This window comes from Dendropsophus ebraccatus, chromosome 1 (genome assembly GCF_027789765.1).
Source record: "Dendropsophus ebraccatus isolate aDenEbr1 chromosome 1, aDenEbr1.pat, whole genome shotgun sequence".
NCBI classification, from domain to species: Eukaryota; Metazoa; Chordata; class Amphibia; order Anura; family Hylidae; genus Dendropsophus; species Dendropsophus ebraccatus.
In genome coordinates this window covers 73,089,600-73,107,401 of record NC_091454.1, presented here as the reverse complement: position 1 = coordinate 73,107,401, position 17,802 = coordinate 73,089,600, and the positions used below count along the sequence as shown (strand labels likewise).

Genomic DNA, 17,802 nt, shown 5'->3' with positions numbered 1-17,802 from the left:
ATTTGAGGGGACTGTGTGTTAGAAAGCCTCACGAAGCACCCCATTTCAGAAACTGCACCCCCTAAACTCTGCAAAAGCACATCCAGAAAGTTTTTTAACCCTTTAGGGGAGTCACAGAAATAAAAGCTAAGTGTGTAAGAAATTTGAAAATTTTAATTTTCTGTGCAGAGATTTTATTGTAATCCAATATTTTTCATAATTATAAACCTATTACCAGAGAAATGCACCCCAATATTGATTGCCCCATTTCTGCAGTTTATAGAAATACCCCATATGTGGCCCTATTGCGCTATTTGACGCAACCACAAGCCTCAGATATAAGGGAGCGCCTAGTGAATTTCAATGGCTCCGTTATTTTTGGTCATTTTTGACTGTACCACTTCAGGTTGGCAGAGGCTCTGGGGTGCCAAAACCTAAAAAACACCCCTAAAGGGACACCATTTAGAAAACTACACCCCTCAAGGAATGTAACAAGGGGTGTGGTGAGCATCTGGACCCCACAGGTGCTTCACAGATTTTCCAAACAATATGGCTTGAAAAAAGACTAAAGTATTTTTTACACTAAAATGTTGTTCTAGCCTTCAATTTTTCATTTTCACAAAGGGATAAAAGGAAAAAAAAAACACAAAACATGTAGCGCAGTTTCTCCCGAGTACGGAAATACCCCACATGTGGACATAAAGTGCCAAGGGGGCGCAGGACGAGCCTCCAAAGGGAAGGAGCGCCAATTGGCTTTTGGAAGCTGGATTTCACTGGAATGGATTTCAAGGGCCATGTCGCATTTACAGAGCCCTCGTGCTGCCAAGACACTGGAAACCCCCCACAAGTGACCCCATTCTGGAAACTAAACCCCTCAAGGAATCTAACAAGGGGTGCAGTGAGCATATGGACCCCACTGGTGACGGGCACAAATGTGGAAAAATGTGACGTGAAAGTGAAAATTTTCATTTTTTCACTTTCATGGCACAAATGTGCCCGTCATCCAGGGGTCCATATCCTCACTGCACCCCTTGTTAGATTCCTTGAGGGGTGTAGTTTCCAGAATGGGGTCACTTGTGGGGGGTTTCCAGTGTTTTGGCAGCACAAGGGCTCTGTAAATGCGACATGGCGTTCATCATCCATTCTAGCCAAATCCAACCTCTAAAATCCAAATGGCGCTCCTTCCCTTCGGAGGCTTGCCCTGCACCCACATGGCGCTTTATGTCCACATGTGGGGTATTTACGGACTCGGGGGAAATTGCTCTACACATTTTGTGTGTTTTTTTCTCTTTTAACCCCTTGTGAAAATAATAAATTCAAGGCTAGACCAACATTATAGTGTAAAAATTTAATATTTCATTTTCACGCCACATTGTTCCACATTTGTGCCCGTCACCAGTGGGGTCCATATGCTGACTACACCCCTTGTTACATTCCTTGAGGGGTGTAGTTTCCATAATAGGGTCACTTGTGGGGGGTTTAACTGTCTTGGCAACACAGGGGCCTTTTGAATGCAACATGGCCCCTCGAAATCCATTCCATCCAAATCCAGCCTTCAAAAACCAAATGGCGCACCTTCCCTTTGGAGGCTTACCCTGCACCCGCATGGCGCTTTATGTCCACATGTGGGGTATTTCCGTACTCAGGGGAAATTGCTCTACACATTGTGTTTTTTTTAATCTTTTAACCCCTTGTGAAAATGAAAAAATCAAGACAAGATCAATGATTTAGAGTAAAAATTTTAAAAAAATTACACTAAATGTTGGTCTAGCCTTGATTTTTTTCCATTTCCACAAGGGGTTAAAAAGAAAATGAACACAAAACGTGTAGGGTAGTTTCCCCTGAGTACGAAAATACCCCACATGTGGACATAATTTGCCATATGGGCACAGGGCAAGTCACCAAAAGGACAGAGCGCCATTTAGAGGCTGGAATGGGGGATGGAGGCCATGTCGCAATTACAAAGCTCCTGTGCTGCCAGAACAGTAGAAACCCCCGACAAGTGACCCAATTCTGGAAACTACACCCCATAAGGAATCTAACAAGGGGTGCAGTGAGCATATGGACCCCACTAGTGATGGGCACATGTGTAGGACATGTGCCGTGAAAATAAAAAATACCATTTTTTTCATTTTCACGTCCCAAATGTGGCCGTCACCAGGGGGCCATATACCCGCTGCCCCACTTGTTAGATTCCTTATGGGGTGTAGTTTCCAGAATGGGGTCACTTGTGGGGGGTTTCTACTGTCCTGGCCGCACAGAGGCTTTGTAATTGCATCATGGCATCCTCTAATGGGAATGGCGGCCATACCTACTTAGCTGGGGAAAAGGGACAATTCTAATTTATTTGGGGGTATTAGGCCAATTATTAGTTTATAAGGTTGAAAATAACAGGTGTCCATCAAATTCAACCTGTGTTGATCCAGAGGAAGGCAAAAACCCCTCGTGAGGCAGACGACAGTAGCCTCATCACAGGGGAAAAATTCCTTCCCGACTCCATAATGGCGATCAGAATAATCCCCGGATCAACGTGACCCCTGAAATAGGAATAAGGGACAGAATTTAGATAATGTAGAACCCCAGTGACGTGTGGTACGCCTTGGAGCGATCCAGTATGCAGAGGCCGGGGTGATCAGGACAGGTGTCACACTGGTAAATGGTGTCCTTCCTGATCCCCCTGTTACGCCACACTCTGCACTTCTTCTGGGGTCTCCTGTTCTCCAGTGTGGGGGACGTCACCTGGAAAATGTTGTCCTGGTGCGATACGGGGTCCTTCATATCCAGAAGCGCTGGGTCCGCTCCATGGCTGCTAAATATTAGGGCGCTATTACTACTTCTGATATGTTCGGATCGTGCCGCAAGCTACAGTAGCTCGGGCAGCGAGGGACCGGAAGAGGGGGTGCTGGTATAAAGGTTATCCCGTACAGGTGGTGGTGACCTTTATCCAGCAGTGGGATGATCAGTTCCCGGACGATCTTCCCACTTGTTCCGAGGATGGGGGGGGGGGGCATCTGGCGGCTGGATTCGAGTGTCCCTTCCTACATACACTCTAAGGGTACGTGCACACTGCGGAATCGCGAAGGATAACCCTTTGTGCATTCCGCAGTTGGCACCCGCCGGCGGACTGATGCAGGCGCACGTTTCCGTCCGTGTCGTAGACTCCATTCTATGCACGGGCGGATTCCGCTCTGCGTCCAACGTGTTGATGGAATGACGGATAATGGAATCCGCCCATGCATAGGATAGAGTCTATGACACGGGCGGAGACGCGCCCCTGCATCAGTCCGCCGGCGGGTGCCAGCTGCGGAATGCACAAAGGGTTATCCTTCGCCATTCCGCAGTGTGCACGTACCCTAAATCTGTAAGTGTACCCTGAGGTACTCTCACAGAGTTTGTAGAATTTCACGCCATACCGTCATCTCTTATTGGGACGGTACTGGCGGAAAAGACGTGTCTGGGGGGCAGCGTACGCTACGCTACTCCCAGACACGTCACTGGATGATGAGGAGGATGAGGATGAATGGAGGAAAGAAGGATCCCCCCAATTCATCCTCACTGGCTGTTTCGGTGTCGGAGGCAATAATAATGTATGCGTCCGATACCGAAAACACCCTGGGGGCCATCTTTATATGGGGATTGGTATATGGGGTATGTAGTGGTGTAGTGTAAAACTTTATTCAATGTAGTGTGGTGTAATGTAGTGTTTTTTTACGTGTTTTTTACAGTAAGTATACAAAAAAAACCTACGCCAAAAATGGTGTTGCTGATGAATGCCGCACTTATGTTCGGCACTTATCAGCAGACCGTGGCAGTAGGATATAAAAAAAAAACACCCTACGCCAAAAAGGAGGAGTTGCTGATTAGCAGCGCACTTTCGTGCGATGCTGATCAACACTCAGCGGCGATAGGGTGCGGAAAATAGAAAAAAAAAAAATTGGGAAAAAATTTTTTTTTTTACTACATTCTGAACATCCCTGTAGTGGCTGATACGTGTATTACACTTATCAGCCGCTAGGGGGCAGCAGAGCGCAAGATCCGAAAATAGACGACGCTGGAGCCGGAAAAATACGAAAATAGACGACGCTGGAGCCGGAAAAAGCCGATCGGGACTCACGGAAGAAGCCGAAGTCCCGACAAGAGGAAGTGGACGCCGGGAACCCGGAAGACGCCGATCAGGACCCCGGGACAGGTGAGTAATGTACAAATACCTGCTCCGGACCCCTCAGCTACCTAGCTGAGGGGTCCGGAGCAGGTATTTATTACTTGTGGGGACTTTGATCGCCGTGAACGGCCGGCCGGCTGGCCGGCCGTTCACGGCGATCGGGACGGTGGTACCGTGACCACCATTACTTTTTACAGTAATGGCGGTCGGTGCCGTCCTCGGACAGCACCGACCGCCATTTTTTTCCGGGTCATCGGGCCACCGATGGCCCGGAAAGGTTCCGATCGCCGCTATGGGCTTATCAGCCAATAGCGGCGATCGTCGGCATGGGGGGGGTTAACAACCCTCCATGCCGACAGGGAGAGATGGCCTGCTATGTATTATAGCAGGCTATCTCCCCCGATCGGGACCCGGCCGGCCGCGGCGCCCGTTTAAAGGGATGACGTACCGGCACGTCATGGGTCCTTAAGTGACAGTGATCCATGACGTGCCGGTACGTCATGGGTCCTTAAGAGGTTAAAGGGGTACTCCAGCGAAAAGCTTTTTCCCCAGTAATTGAAACACATAACAAAGTTATTTAATTTTGTAATATGCTTCAATCACCTATCTGTCCCCTTTCCCTATCTTTTCCACCCTTTACCCCTTACCAGGAAGTGAAGGAAACTCATTCTTACCTAATGACTGTTGACCCCAGACTGTTCTGTGGTAGCCATTTTGTGACAATGACATCATCAAGAGGGAGGTGGGTCTAAGCCCTGTTATGCCAGCCTCCCTTTGTCAGATGACTCAGGTTACTCAGCTCTGATTGGCTGAACAAGATGTGAGCCATCTAACAGTTTTACAGAGTCAGTTAGACATCACAGCAAAGTGCATCATGGGAAAGCCCAAACAAGGAATCAGTGCCTATGCAGATGATGCCATTGTCACAAAATGGCTGCCACAGAGCAGCCTGGGGTCAACAGTCATTAGGTAAGAATGAGTTTACTTCCCCTTCTGGTGGGGGGTGGAGGGGGGAAAAGACAGGGAAGGGGGGCAGATAGGTGATTGAAGCATATTACAGAGTTATATAACTTTGTAATGTGTTTCAGTTACTGGGAAAAAGCTTTTCGCTCGAGAACCCCTTTAAATCTTTCTCAGATAATCTTTCTGTGTAAATAGACCCTTATGCTGCGTTTACACGGAACGATTATCGCTCGAATTTTCGCAATAAAGATCGCATTTGAGCGATAATCGTTCCGTGTAAACACAGCAAACGATCAAGCAAAAATCGTTTATTTTGATCTTTCAACATGTTCTCAAATCGTCGTTCATCGTTTGCTAAAAATTCTCAGATCGTTTCGTGTAAACAGTCTTTCAAAGATTCACCCTATGTAAAAGATGGGCCTAAGCGATCTTAAAAATGATCACAATAACGATTTTTTCTTACGAATTTTCTTACGATTTTTCTAACGAGTTATTCGTCTAAACGCTGATCGTTATAAAAACCAAATTGTTGCTTCAAAATAGTTAATCGTTCCATTGGGCGAATTATCGTTCCGTGTAAACCCAGCATTAGACATAGAACTAGTTCTAACATAGTAATCCCCTATTAAAAACAGCTGTGTTTGGTGGTGGCTGCTGCTGACCCACTGTTCTTGAACAATAGGTGTCTCCTCTTACCGAAATATGGTGAGATCTATAAATTAAGGCTGGTGAGGCAAGGAGAAGTCTCCTGGGACTGCACCAATAACTAGTGATCCAGGGAGCATGAATGTGATGATGGGTTGGAGGCAGGGAGTTAGGACAAAAATTGTGCAAAATTCACAAAAGGATGTGTTTACTGTATGGACTCCTAAACATTTGGATTCCTTATTCTGTGAAACCACAAAATCATAGCTATGGATAAAACAGTAATAAAAAAATCCATTTATTTTCAGTGGAATATTTCACATTTCAAGTTTGAAAATTGTTTAATAAAAACAAAATCACAAAAATGCATAATGATGCACACAATGTGTGACATTGTACATAGTATAGGCAAAGCATGTTGGAGTCTTGGTCACTAAAATGCACAGTAACCAGCAATAACATTTACTATCTCTCACACAAACAGCACCCTGTTCCAATGTTCAGGGAATATCGATTATTTAACGGGTTGGCCAGAGCTTTAATGCATACTTGCCACAGCCGCCGACAGAAGTTCAGGTTGCTGCAAAAACGTCCTATATGACATTAAGTTTCGGGCACAAGCCCTATTCTTCTTAATAGGGCTCATATACTGAAATCGCTGATGCTTAGGACATATCGACAGCAACCTGAACGTCTATTAGCAGCTATGTCAACACGGGTTTAAAAATCCTCATTGTGACAAGTTACACCTTAATTCTATCAATTACAGTGTAACCTCATTAAGCGAAGTACCCAAATTTGCAGAAGAAGTTATCTTTTCTGGAGGTCATCCTCTCAAGGAAAAGGGTATACAGATTGCTTATTAAAGTGTCTAATGGAGTCCCTCTGTACAGCATACAAATAATGTAGGAGCCTAAAAAATCATTTCACAATTCATGTATCAGATGAGTGGTCCCCAGAATGGTACACTCTTCCTTTTCCTTGCCAAGCATCACTACCTATCTGATTCAGAACTCACTAGCTACTTATCTCATTCTTGGTTACCAGCCTAGCTCCCCCCCCTCATTCCTAAACCACAGCTTGGCTGTCCATCTCAATTCTGGCCCCAGCATGGCTTCCCATCTCATCCTAAGTCCCCAACTCCGTCTCCTCCCCGGGTCCCCCGCGCTCTATCTTCTGAATGGCCGGTCAGCTGACAGGCCACACTCAGCCAATCACAGGCCGCGGCGGTCCCGGCCTGTTATTGGCTGAGCGCTCCGTCAGCTGACCGGCCATTCAGAAGATAGAGCCCGGGGATGGAGACAGCACGGAGAAGAAGCCCTGCAGCCAGGTAATGTATGATGATGCTGCTGCTGTTTCTTTCAAATCGTCGGTCGCCCGCCCACCGTGCACCACTATTCAACCGTAGCGATGCGCAATGGGGGAACGATGATTTTAGGTCTGGCCCTAAATGAACGATCAGCCGATGACATGATCATCGGCTGATCGTTCTCTCTATTATACCGAACGATAATCGGCCGAATCGGGCCAAATGGGGCCGATCCGGCCGATTATCGTTACTCTGGAATAGGGCCCTAAGGGTGTCCCAACCTCTCCAGGGTGAGCATGTGTTCTAAATGGAGTAAGGAGAGGTAAAGGTGGCCATACATCTTCAATAGCTGTCAGCTGACAGTTAGCTCTCCCGTCCTTCTTATGGACATGAACGTTTAGCTCATTTAGGGAGAGTCCCATACCTATGAGTGGTTCAGCCGACATAAGTATAAAGCAGTGCTTCTCAATTCCAGTCCTCATGGCCCACCAACAGGTCATGTTTTTAGGACTACCTTAGTTTTTAACAGGTGATATAATTATACTGGGAAATCTGTTGGTGGGCCATGAGGACTGGAATTGAGAAGCACTTGAATAGAGTGTATGAAGACCTTAAAGTGACACTGTCACCCCCCCCAGTACTCTCATTTCATGTCATTGGTGGACAGTGTCCCCTAGGCTGGGCTTCAAGGCAGTTGGGCCCCACCTCCCTGCTGGGGGAAAGGCCTAAATGCAGTGAAGCTCTGCCTAGGTGACACTGTCCACTGATGAAATGATGCAATTTTACAGCTGAAATAAGGTACAGACAAGTTTTAAAGAGGACTTTATTAAATGTGCAGCATCTAAGCTTGTGAAGAACTGCACACAGAGTGAGGGGTGTGACAATATCACTTTAAGTTACCACCAGATTCCTTTGGCTGCAGCTTGACTATGAGGTGAGATCTAAGGTCTATTTTCATTCATATCATAGATCTGTACTTATTTGGAGGTCATGGATGCAATCTATATCAGTCTAGGGGAGTTATTTCTGGGGTTTGTATTTACTTGGGGGGCAGTCCAGGGTATATATTTATTTGTATTGTTACAATGGCTGTTGATGGTCACAGAAGAAAACAAAAAGATGCCTCGGCAGGGGAAGAAGCTATAAACACAAAGGCTGTGTGTCACCAACATCCCAATTTTCCAACTTAATAGGACATTTTTATTTCTTGGTCCTGGGCAGAAGCCTATACACTTGCTTACATTATAGGTGACTGGTCCTGTATAACCAGTTTAAGAATCGTAAATGCTGTAAGCAGACACAAAAAGTTAGAGGAACCACTTCCATCAAACAAGCAAGCTACTAAAGCTATGCTTCTTGGATTATTATTCACCACATCAATATTGGAACAGACCAGGAGTTTAGAGGCCCGATCATCAAACAACAACCAGTTATTAAGATGTTGTACAATATAACGCAACTGTCGCACCATTGTGGAGGTTAAAGATTTAAATGCTCCTACAAATATATAGGTTTGTCTTCACAGCTCTAAAAAAATTACATTTCCAAAAGCCTCAATAAACAGGTGGCCTGAGGCAAGAGATAAAGTGCTGCAAGAAGCCTACACACAGGCAGAGGATTCCAGAACATGGCTGTTCTCTAGTCACGGCTAATACCCTCCAACCTTAGTGGTGTCAATGTCAATAAGATTATTTTTCAGTCCACAATCTGCACCATGAATGGCTGACTCCTTCAATTTAATTTTTAATCACTGATATTGAATTAACAATTTCATATATATATATATATAAAAGTACAAGTGTTTTTCCTGAAAACTGTAGATCTGCTGGGTGATGCCAGCATCTGTCAACATGCGGTCATCATGGCACAGAGGTCAATGACCAATTAATAGAGGCCCAGAATGATCTGGTTTCTCTATTCTACAAAATACCATTATAACAGAAAGCAATAGAGTTTTTGTGAGGTTCTCACATCGTCTGGACTCATAAATAGATGATGTTCCTATGACCAACACTTAGCTTACAGAAAGCAGTGCATATCATAGGTTTCATGTTGTTTCAAATGATTCCACAGCATCCATCCAAAGCGATGGGGTACTTGGTGACTGAACTGGAATTGGTCTGACTTCTTGAAGCTGTCTCTCAAGAGCCTGATTGCGATGATACATTTCTAGGTAGCTCGCCTGGATCTCCTTCTGGTACCTTAGCACTTTATCTTTTTCCTCTTTCCAGATTTTCCTTTCATGCTCAAAATTTAGCATCTGTGCTTCATTCTGACGCCTCTCCAGCATCAACTCAGCCTTTACCCTCTCTAACTCTGAAGCTTCTGAACCTTCTTTATGAGCCCACTTTGAGGCATCCGCGTTAGAGGTATTCCCTTGAGTACTTGTTGGAGATCTTTCTTTCACAGCCTCCAAAGCCTGAAGACGTGCTTTTAAGTCTGTAGACTCTTTCTCTTTTTCTCTTGCTAAAACTTTTGCTTCCCTAAGTTGCGTCTTCATCAGAAATACTTCCCCCATTTTCTGGGTAATCTCAGCTTGACAGTCTCTGAGCTGTTGTTTCAGTAGAGAAATTTCACCAGCCTTCTGAGAAATCTACAAAATGAACAAAAAAATGAATAGGTACCATACTATTATAAAAGGGGTTCCAAAAATTTTCCTTGTGTGTAACAATGGTAAAAAAGCATAGCTTCTCAAACTCTTAGGAGGTCTCATGCATGATATGTACCTTAGTTGTATGGCATTTTTATACAGGAATTATGATACAGTAGGTTATATGGGTCTTTTTATGGTTTAGCAATTTCTGGTCTGGCAACAGACTAGTTTTGTGCACTATGATTTTGATCACAATGTCCCGCTGCAGTAAATGTGCTGCATTGCAGCTCGGGTACTTGAATGGGGTTGTGTTGAGACACACAAGTGACTGCATCCACATTTTGTCATGTATTTGAGAACATATTTTTGGATGTAAATGCACCCATAAATGTCTCATGTACAAAGCAATTTGGGCTATAGTTTTTGTAAAAATTGCCAAAAAGTATTAAAAAAAAGTTGCAATTGTAACATGTAAATGTACCCCAAGGCCAGGACTATACCATTTAAGTTAAAGAGCAGTGCTACAAAGACTCTCCATTATGTGACAGCTGCAGTACACAAGCTTACATTGTGCTTTAGACTGCAGCTGTGAGGATACTGAAAACCAGGATGTCACTCCATTTGGTCACTTGTAGAAATATCTCCTCAATAACAAACCTTTACAGAGAAGGTGATAGAACTGGTTAGTTAACAACAAAGGATTAATTTGGATATCCTTATAGGCAAGATCCTTAGTCAACAGTGATGACCATGGGATCAACTGCACCCAGCCCTATATGTCAACCAGCACACAACCTACCCTGTATTAGGTATATATAATAATAATAATGTGTCTCACCAAGTGCTTTAAGCTAGATACTGTAGTTCCACCCAATCAGGTGACTCTAACAACTAGTATATGTCCATCTTTAGGATGAGTAAATTACAGCGCAGCACCTTAACATGAAATTTACATCCAATATGTTTCATTATACTGTAAATGCACATCAGCCGGCCGAGTGCCTTCCCTGACCCAGGGTTTTGCTGTTCCAGCTTCACCTGGGACATACTAGGCATGGCCATATCCTCTCAATTTAAATAGCTGCTCAGTCTAGAAGGGGTGTTACAAAACAGCACCATAGTTCTTTATCCTCCACAGTTACAATTATTGTAAACAGCTATTAACATCCTTTCTAAGTACCTGAAAATGATTCATGAAATATCCCTTTAAGGCTATGTTCATACACCATAATAATGACGTCCGTTTTTAGTGGACGGTTGTCATTTAACAGCAAATAACGGTTATTTTAAAAACAATGGGCTTTGATTTTAAAAAATAGCCATTGTTTTTGAAGTAACAACTGTTATTTGCTGTTAAATTACCTCTGTCTATTAAAAACGTCTGTCATTATGAACATGCCTAAGGCTATGTTCACACTACGTAAGTTCCACAGAAATCACGCCCGTTGTTACAACGACCGTGATTTCTGCGGTACTTACATAGTGCTGCTGGCTGAGGGAATCCTGGCCGGAGTGTATACACATAGTATACACTCTGGCCGGGATCCCTAGCGGTGCTGTAGAAAACTGACATGTCAGTTTTTCAATGAATAGTGGCCATAAAAAACCCTGTCAGTGCACACGGTGGAGCGAGCGCCCACATCAGAACTCAGCGGCGCAAAAGATCATCCGGCTGGTACTGCAGTACTGGCTGGGATGATCCTTTTTGAAACCGTCCGTTCCGTGATATGTGGCATCAGGGAGAGAGACAAGAGACCCCTTATACACACTGAATTAGCAACTCATCACAGTGAACGCTCCTACCTCCCATTTGGACTCTTCAAGTTTCGGACTAAGATTTTCCATCTTGGGCGGCTGTTTTTGCCTCAGCTGCTCACATTCTGCTTTCACAGAGTTCAGTTCCTCATGAAGACGCTTTTTCTCCTGCTGAACCTTGTAAAGCTGCAGCTGTAGGGCCCGCTGGCTGCGCAGTGCCTGCTGAGAGATCTGCTGCAGCTTAGATATATACATCTGCTTTAATTCATCAAGTTCTTCCATCCAAAGACGACGCTTGTCTTCAAATACCTGCAGAGACAAAGTTGTACATTAAGTACATTGGCAGGACACCATCCACTAATCTGGGTGGAAATTCGCTTTGTTAAACATTAAGATGAATAAAATGAATTAGCAGAAGAACTACATCAAAACAGAAGGTATTATTCGGAGGGACTGGCAAATCGAAATGACAAAGAGTCATGATGTAAATTGCACTGCACAGAGATGTCATCACCTGTCAATACAGCTGTTAACATTTAAAGGAACTGTACAGGTTCCGAAAAAACAAGGGTACTTTCTTTGAGAGACAGTGCCACACCTATCCATAGGTTGTGTCTTGTACTGCAGCTCAGCTCTACCCCGATGAACAGGCCTCAGGTGCAGTACCACAAACCACCCGTGGACAAGTGGCACTGTTTTCCAAAAGAAGGTAAAAAAGGATAAATGGGCACCGCTTCTCCAAAAAGAAAAAAAACCATGTGTCTAATCTATATCATAAGTCAAAATGCAAAAAAAGGGGTGTGCAGCCATAAATTAATATCAAATAGTACATTTGATAGACATTTATTAGGCAGGGGCTTAGACAGTGATCCTACATATATATGATTTCCAGTCTAATTTTTGGAAGAAAGGAGTCATGCTTTTTTTCTAATCCTAGACAATCTCTACATGATCTGAGCAATGAAGTGTCTTTTTTTTTGTCAGGTGAGAAAACGAATGTACCTGAGTAAAGGGATCGTCTTTGTCACTTGGACTCCTCCTAAGCTGTCTTATTTCCATACTCTTTTCATTTAGCCTTTCTTCCAGCTGACGGGCCACATCTTCTACAGACTGGGAATACTCATACGGAGGTGGAGGTTCTCCAGAACACTGTAGGCGACTCAATGTTGCCATACTCTTGCAGGATAGTGGTTTCTTCTCTCCAGATACTATGTCTCGCACCCCCCGGGATGCTCGATCTAATGATCCGCCAATGTGATCAATATGGCCAGTGGAAGCACTGATTTGGCCACGTGCTACACTAAACCCAGGGCTATAAGCACTAAAGCTGTTGATGGAATTTTGCCTCGAATCCGACAAGCTTTCATTCTCATCATTTTCACTCTCATTGTGATTCATATGATGAATGTTGTGTGACTTTAGAGGCCCACGACGAGTAGGACTGTTCAGACTGCCTAATGTATTCAGGCTTCCATTGCTTTTGGATAACTTCTGTCCACCTGAGGAACATAAGCTCTGCATTGACATAAAGTTCTTAGCATTTGATGGCTTCAAAGCAGATTGCCCAAAGCGAGACTGGAAAAGGAATACAGAAATGTCAGGTTAATGTCATGACACTTGTAATGTATGATTACATCTTACCCTAGATAAAGCCCTAGGCTTCATAATGCAAGTTTGTTTCTCTCACCCATATAGAACAACACAAACTCCAATATAATATTGTAATTAATTATTTTAAAGCTCCCCTCTCCTTTCCGAATGCATGGAGCTGCTAGATCTTGTGTGTAAGTTAGGGTGAAGGATGGATGCTAATTCTGAATATAATAGCTTTCTATTCTGGATGGAAACATTGTGTCATGGAAAGGAGACCCACGAATATAGCTCAAGATTGGGAGGAGAAATTAAGGGAGAGGAAATAATTACTGCAATTTCACAGGAATAGTTTGAGTGGAGATGGCCGGGTTATCCCTCTGGGAAGGACGTTTGTACACGGGGATAACTAATGAATGAATCAAACTCAGCTATGTGGATTTTAAGTGAGCTGTAATGAATAATTAAATATTCACTTAATGTTATTATTTACTTGCTTTAGGAAAATAATGATTTGAATTTTTTTTTTTTAAATAAAACATATCATTTTTTGCAGAATCCATATAGAACTGCTAATTTAACTTTTTGTCTTTCAATAACATGGAAAGTTCCATAAGCATGACACATCTAATGCACATTGGTATAGAAAAATATGTCTAAGAACCCTATATGGGCCACATGTATCATCCGGCGAACGGATGATTTTTGGCGGAAAGTGCCGATTTGCGTATTTTTTTATACGCAAATGGCCGATTTGCGAATAAAATATTCGCAAATCGGCACTTTCCGCCGAGTACGCCAGGGGGCGGAAAGTAGGCGGGAGGTGGGCGGAACGGAGGGCGCGGACTCAGAGTCTGCGCGATTTATCATCCGTTCCGCCCAAATGTACGCCGAAAACCTACTCCAGTCCTCAGCTGGCGTAGGTTTTCGGCGGTGCACACCGGCGCGCACAGGATTTATGTACAGGCAGTCCGCCTCTACATAAATCCCCGTACCGCCGGAGCTGCGGGGGCATTTTTAAGTCCGGCGTAAAAAACGCCGGACTTAATAAATGCCTCCCATTTATGTGTTTTCTGATTTATTTTTTTATGGGGAATAAAGGGAATGCTTTTATATATTAGAGGACAGAAATGTAGGTGGTGTTCTGTGTGGCCACAAAGGGTCATGAATCATGCTTACTAGGGTGAATCAAAGGAGGAGGCATCATTACTAAGAGACCCAAAGGGTGCATTATTCCTTTGTGCGGCCTATTGGGGAGCACTTTTATTGTCTGGTGCACTATAACCATGTGAAGTGTGTTACATGACTTGGGGCTTCTACCTTGGATCTTTTAAGGGTCCTTTTACACACACAGATATGTGATTTTTTAAGCCAAAGCCAGGAACAGACTATAGACAGAGAACAGGTCATAAAGGAAAGCCTGAGATTTCTCCTCTTTTCAAATCTATTCCTGGCTTTGGCTTCAAAAATCTGTCAGATAAATCTCTCCATGTAAAAGGACCCTAAGACACTAGAAACACTGCTAGCAATCAGCCCTGCACCTCTCTGCAACCGCCTTCTGAACTGACTACACCCATGTTGTTGGTGCAATATTTTAGCACTTGGGCTCTCACTTTTAATTTTATCCACAGCCCACAATTTGGGGGGGGGGGGGGGGGGCAAATGCCACTTTTGCAGCTCTAAATTGCATGTTAGGCAGTCAATTATGTTAGGATGTCTTCAAGCTATTTTTCTTGCACATATATTCCTAATAGCAGTGGTGTCAACCCAGAAACAACTATGATTAATTTATTACAGATGAAATTATTTTTTATGAATAAGAGGTACTGACCTTTTCAAAACGTCCCCTTTCTGGAAGGGAGCTTTTGCTAAAATCTGTACCCCGGCGCTCCTTGTGGTACAAAACTGGATAGTCATTCTCTCCTCCATCCACGCTGCGTTCTCTGCGGAATACCAACCCTGAGGATAACTTTTTGCCACTTTTACCCTCTTTCTTCGCAATGCTCAAATAGTTTAGCAGTTCCCGTTGGTTTAGACCCCTCTTGAAGATATTTCCAGGACTGTGTGAATCTGCGAGGGGCTTGAAGTCTAGATTAATGTCGTCTGGTGAGAACTCGTGTTTCTCTATTAGGCTGCTCACACTGCCCATGTTGCACCTGTACGAAACGTCTGAGTTGAAAGATCGGAGATGATGGTTCCTAGAGTCACTGGACAGGCTGAACGTTTGTGCAGCTGCCATGGAGAATTAACAAATGTCTTGACAATTCTGTAAAAAGAAATTCACTTTGTTAGCCAGAAGTTTACAGCACTTGTGTCATTTCTATATATATATAGCAGCAATTGTAGTGCCGCCCGTCGTAACCTTATATGAGACACTGATCACTGAGGATTAGGCTGTTACATCTGCATATAAACACTATACTGTGCAATAATAGAACATTGGGATAGATCCATGGTTAGCTCTCCAGTGGCCTATAGAAATAGCTCACAAATATAACAATAAAGACTCTCAAATGAAGGCTGAATTTTAAGCTGGATTCACACACAATATTTTGGTCAGTATTTTAAACCAAAACCAGAAATGAAGAAAAACTGGAAGGATTTGAACCTTTTTCTTCGTGTTGGTGGTTGTTGCTGGTTTTGAATAAAAATAGTGTGTGTGTGTGTGTGTATGTGTGTGTGTGTGTCTGGCATACTTCTAGACTCTCTATTATAATGTCTATATATAGTTGGCTTACAGAACTGTGTGCCAAAAGTTTGCACATTTTTGAGACACAATGCTGTATTTAAGCCACACCTATTTATCACCAAGCCACGCTATCTTATTAGATAAGACACAGGGTGCAAGTTATTCAAGCCAGCTTATTTTTGCAAGCTTGCCAGATTTTTGGAGTATATTTTTATTTATTTACCCCACTGTTCCTTATCCAGAGTTTTTTTTCAATGTAATGTAATGGGTTAATCAGCACATCTATGGTTTACTGAAAGAGAGTTCTAGAAGAAACCTGTAATTTATGCTGTTGTAAGTATATAACCTGTAATACATATCCGTAAAGAAAAGGCCACAGCCAGCTGCTATAATTGTAGTAAGGCATCTCAGAACTAGATGCACAGCTGTGTTATTTAATGATATCCCAACCTGCCAATAAAACAAATTTAAATAAAAATATTATGTGCATCTGCATTAGCATTAAGTATGATAACAGATGTGTAATATGATCTCCATCATCACCATAACAGTGCTAAAAAGAGATTACACGTGTACACTTCCTGGAGAAGGTTCACGAAATTCACGTGTTACTCTACGACTTGCTCGGTTTTCATTACAAGAGAAATTAAGTGGTTTTCCGGTCCCCTGTAAATAAACCTTAATGACTATATAATAAAATGTTATGTAACTTTCTAATATACTTTGTGTAGATTGTCAACAAAAAAAACTGGTTTATATCCACTGTAGTTATGAACAGATCTAATACTGAACAGCCACAATTGTATCGATTTAGGGGAAATATTCTGAAACAGAATAATCAAAATAAATACAACAAGATGGGCATTTCCAGGAGAAAATATATAGTGCTTGAAAAGAAGACCCCGGTAATAGTGACTTCCAGCGCACCCCTTTAAGAGAAACCCTTTACCGACCCATGACGTTTATTTTCGCCATGGTGTATTAGGCAGACTGTTTGATATCCCTCTTTAACAGCATCTCTGGTGCTGGCCCTTTAAGGACAACTTTGTTACCGGTCCTTTAAAAGAGAATTTGGTGCCTGCCTCTTAAAAGCAAAATCGGTATCAGCCCTATAAGAGTGAATTTGTCACTGTCCCTTTAAGAGCAAATTTGGTGCCTTACTGTTTAAAAGCAAATGTTGTACTGGCCCTTTAAGAGCAAATTTAGTCCCAACTGATAGCAGCAAGGAGCGGCATTGTTCTGTCATGGCGTGACCCTTCTCTGAACCCCCTAGCGGTGCTATGACATAATGTAACGTCATGGGTTGTGAAGGGGTGAAGGGTGACTTTGATGCAAGCCTCTTAACATCGCCAAGCAGCCTTGACGATGGTAATGAAAATTGCTAGGTTACCGTGACAATCTTGTGGAAGTCTTTATTTACGTCAGTGTGGTAAAATCCTAAGGACCTGCCATCTTCTATTGGCCAATAGGGGACATGTGACTGCATGGATGTTGTCAGGCATTGAGTGAAGGACATAGTGAAGTTTTTATTGGCTGCTACATCTCACCTATTTGCATGTGTGCTGTGACTGGCTGGTCTGTGCCATATCTGAATTTCTGAACATTTTGCCATTTATTTCTATGGGGAATTTTTGATCTTTTTTTTTAATCTTTTTTGATCTTTAAATGTAATTTTCTTAAAAAAGACAAATCCAATCGAAACCAAAAATACTAGGCACACCTGTCACCGCCAAGGGCTTTGAAACAGTTTGAACAGTCTGTACACAAAGTGGTTTGGGCTGTATTAATTACAGAAAATGGGGGGAAAAAGGAAGTAGAGGAATAAAGAAAAGGGTTTGCAAAATAGTGCCTTTTTAAGCACTATAATAAAATGAATAATTCCTAAATAAAATAAAATAAATGATGGTACAAGCTCTGGAACCAAGAACATTCTTTAGAATAAAGGGGTTTCAGTTTGTTTTGCCCACGAAGAGGCACTTTGACCACGAAGAGGCTAGTGCTACAAATTCCTCATTCTTAAAAAAGGCTGGGGTTTTAGTGGTCAGATCCCAATGATCATAAATTGATGGCATATCTTGGTGATGCACTGTCAATTCATAAGAGAGGAATACCCCTTC

The 17,802-nt window shown here is 43.0% G+C and overlaps 1 protein-coding gene across 1 annotated transcript in view; it reads right to left on the bottom strand.

The window, feature by feature from the left end:
- Positions 1 to 6,034: 6,034 nt before the first annotated feature.
- The window catches only part of N4BP3 (NEDD4 binding protein 3), a 34,875-nt gene continuing 23,107 nt past the window's right edge, over positions 6,035 to 17,802 (bottom strand). Inside the window, exons 2-5 of the mRNA XM_069972832.1 lie at positions 14,828 to 15,262; positions 12,409 to 12,981; positions 11,455 to 11,715; positions 6,035 to 9,651 (exon numbers count right to left, since the gene is read on the bottom strand). Coding sequence (XP_069828933.1) covers positions 9,106 to 9,651; positions 11,455 to 11,715; positions 12,409 to 12,981; positions 14,828 to 15,235 — 1,788 coding nt within the window. The 5' untranslated portion in view covers positions 15,236 to 15,262 and the 3' untranslated portion in view covers positions 6,035 to 9,105. The remainder of the gene's footprint in view (positions 9,652 to 11,454; positions 11,716 to 12,408; positions 12,982 to 14,827; positions 15,263 to 17,802) is intronic.